At 47.5% G+C, this 2491-nt stretch overlaps 1 protein-coding gene across 1 annotated transcript; it reads left to right on the top strand.

The window, feature by feature from the left end:
* Positions 1–342: 342 nt before the first annotated feature.
* Positions 343–2487, top strand: SARC_14304 (hypothetical protein; the record flags this gene model as incomplete). The annotated part of the gene is made up of 2 exons (XM_014291566.1): positions 343–659; positions 895–2487. Coding segments are annotated over 2 exons (1627 nt in total), but the record flags the coding sequence as incomplete, so codon positions are not given.
* Between the last annotated feature and the right edge of the window lie 4 nt (positions 2488–2491).

Raw genomic sequence — 2491 nt, 5'->3', positions numbered from 1 at the left:
GTGTGTGTATATATATATATATNTATATATATATATATATATATTTATATATATATATACATATAAATATGTATGTATGTATGTATATCTTCAGGTACATTCATAGGATTAGTATCGATGGATGCACAGGTTTGCTATGTCGGCATCAAATACTTACACACTCATAGCATAGCGGATGTTAAATGCAGGTACCCTCGATAACACAACACCGTCAAAGATGAGCAATGCTTGTGTGACGAGTAGCACGCTCAGAGTAACACAGTCTGCCTTACTGTAGACGTCTTCCAACGCCACTCGAGCCTTACCTTTCGAGGCCTACATATTACACCCATCCGTGTCTAGGGACGACCGTCTGATGTCAGATCAATTCCACCATCTCATTCTAGTGCCACATCAACATATCTTGACAACACAACGTTTCCCTCTTCAACGGCTAAATACAGATGGCTCGGTGCCCCAAAGCGAGCGGTTAGAGTTCTCTGATATTTTCGACGAAGAGTTATTCGTATCCGCTTTGATGGACGGTTGGGGTTTGAAAGTCATACGGCAACCTTCGCAGTCGCTCACGATAACCGAGGTTTTGCATGAGAAGATGTCGCCGTCTACAGTGTACGAGCAACTGCTTACCATCACCGACGCTCCGAGAGTCCGATTGCAAGGTGATGTGTCTAAACTCCTCGCATAGCCGACCTCGTTCAAAAGACTACTTTGTGTGATTCGTGGGTGAAAGCATGTGATATAATTCTGCTAGACAATGGGGAGTTAGGCGTAGCAACCTCAGTTAATTCATTCAACCGGGAAAGTTGTTTTTCCTAATGCGGTACCTCATTTCATTACAGTGACCCAAAATGGTCCACTCATAATCTGATATTGTGAACCTGTCTTGTATTGCAGGCTGTGCTTTATACAGTATGTCTGCATCAGATGTATCGGTTTTCTCGTCCATCTTCTTGGCAACGGTTAGCAGCCTAAAGCCATGCCAGTTCTTGGCCAAGATTGTTCTATCTGGCTGCAATATGGTCGCGAAGATTTCCTCTATGAAGGTGTTTAATGGGCTAGAAGTGCTGACACATAAAACATGGGGCGCTCCAGACGGAGACAAAGAGAGTGAATGCGCACAATTGGTTGGTGAGTCCTATGACAACCAAATCTCTCTCGATCATAGTGGTGCCGGTGCAGAGTCCGGGGTGAAACCACCTCTCACCCGAGAAAAAGCCATAGAAACACTGTGCAAGGACGCTGACGCTAAGCCTGCGCGGATAGTAGACCTGCTGAAAGACAGGGGTGTACCAGGCGGAAGACCTATTTATCTCCACACATCCACACCTGCACATGCCCGTACCGCACACGCACTGCGTGCTGTATTTCGAAACATACAAACACGCGATGATATAGAGAAGTACGCAGGGACGATCGACACGCTTTCACGGGAGCAGCAGGAGCTGATCGACTTCTTCATCTGTAAGGCGAGCACTGTGTTTTTGGGTCACTCTGTGTCGCCATTCACAGCAGTGCTAGCTATGTTGCGCCTTCCCAAGAATGATTATACCTTTTGGTACAACTCGGGTACCATCCCACTACTCCATCGCATCCCTGTGCTCCAGGGAGTACCCCTGATCATCCCGTACGATCGAGAGCAGAACCAGGAAGAGCAACTGAAAGTGAGTATAACAAGTGCGATAGACATAGGGAAGGCGAGTGTGACGTGTGTGTACACTGCCGCTGGTGGACCGACCAGAACATCACTCAACGCCAACCCAGACGCTACAAGCGATCCTCTGGTCGTGTGGATGCGCGAGCAGGGCGTGCGAGTGCTCATGCCTGAGCCATCCACGTTGAAGTACATCGAGAACAAGTGGATCGGTTTGATCGTGCCTCGCATGCGCATACACCATGAGTATGTTGTGGTGGGTCGTGTGGAGTCCGTGTACTCGTCGCCGCTCACTCTGGATTGGGCTGTGCCAATTGACACCGCTGCAAAAGCTTTGCAGCTCCCTCAGTGCGACGATTCGGTGGAAACCGTTGAGAACAACAACATGGACAATGAATACGCTAGTGCGATCATGTACCACATGCCAAGGATTCTCAGAACGGCCACACGGGTAGATGCTGGTGTAAAGGAAAGGCTCAAAGATATTCCAGTACAGGATCGTGCGAAGACGGGATATGCATTTGCACTCGATTTCTACACAAATATAGAGTGATCTGGATTTTCGCAACAAAATACCTACGACTGGGGTGCCAACCGGTGAGATAGACTCGATCTCAGCGTGACTATGCAGCGCTCAAGCTCTGAGTTCGTGATCTGAAAGCTATATACCACGCCTCAAGATGAGTTTATGCACATACATGCTGAATACGATATGAAGATATGGTGAAGTCAGCCCTTAATCCAGATTCAGCATATGTCGTTCGGTGAATTGGACACCAATATACCAACTGGATACTACATCGGCTTACCGCGAGGATGTAGTGTGAAACAAGCCAATAT

Source organism: Sphaeroforma arctica (genome assembly GCF_001186125.1).
Source record: "Sphaeroforma arctica JP610 unplaced genomic scaffold supercont1.4428, whole genome shotgun sequence".
Taxonomy (NCBI): Eukaryota; class Ichthyosporea; order Ichthyophonida; genus Sphaeroforma; species Sphaeroforma arctica.
The sequence above is the reverse complement of the archived record's forward strand: the minus strand, read 5'-3'. Positions and strand labels throughout refer to the sequence as shown.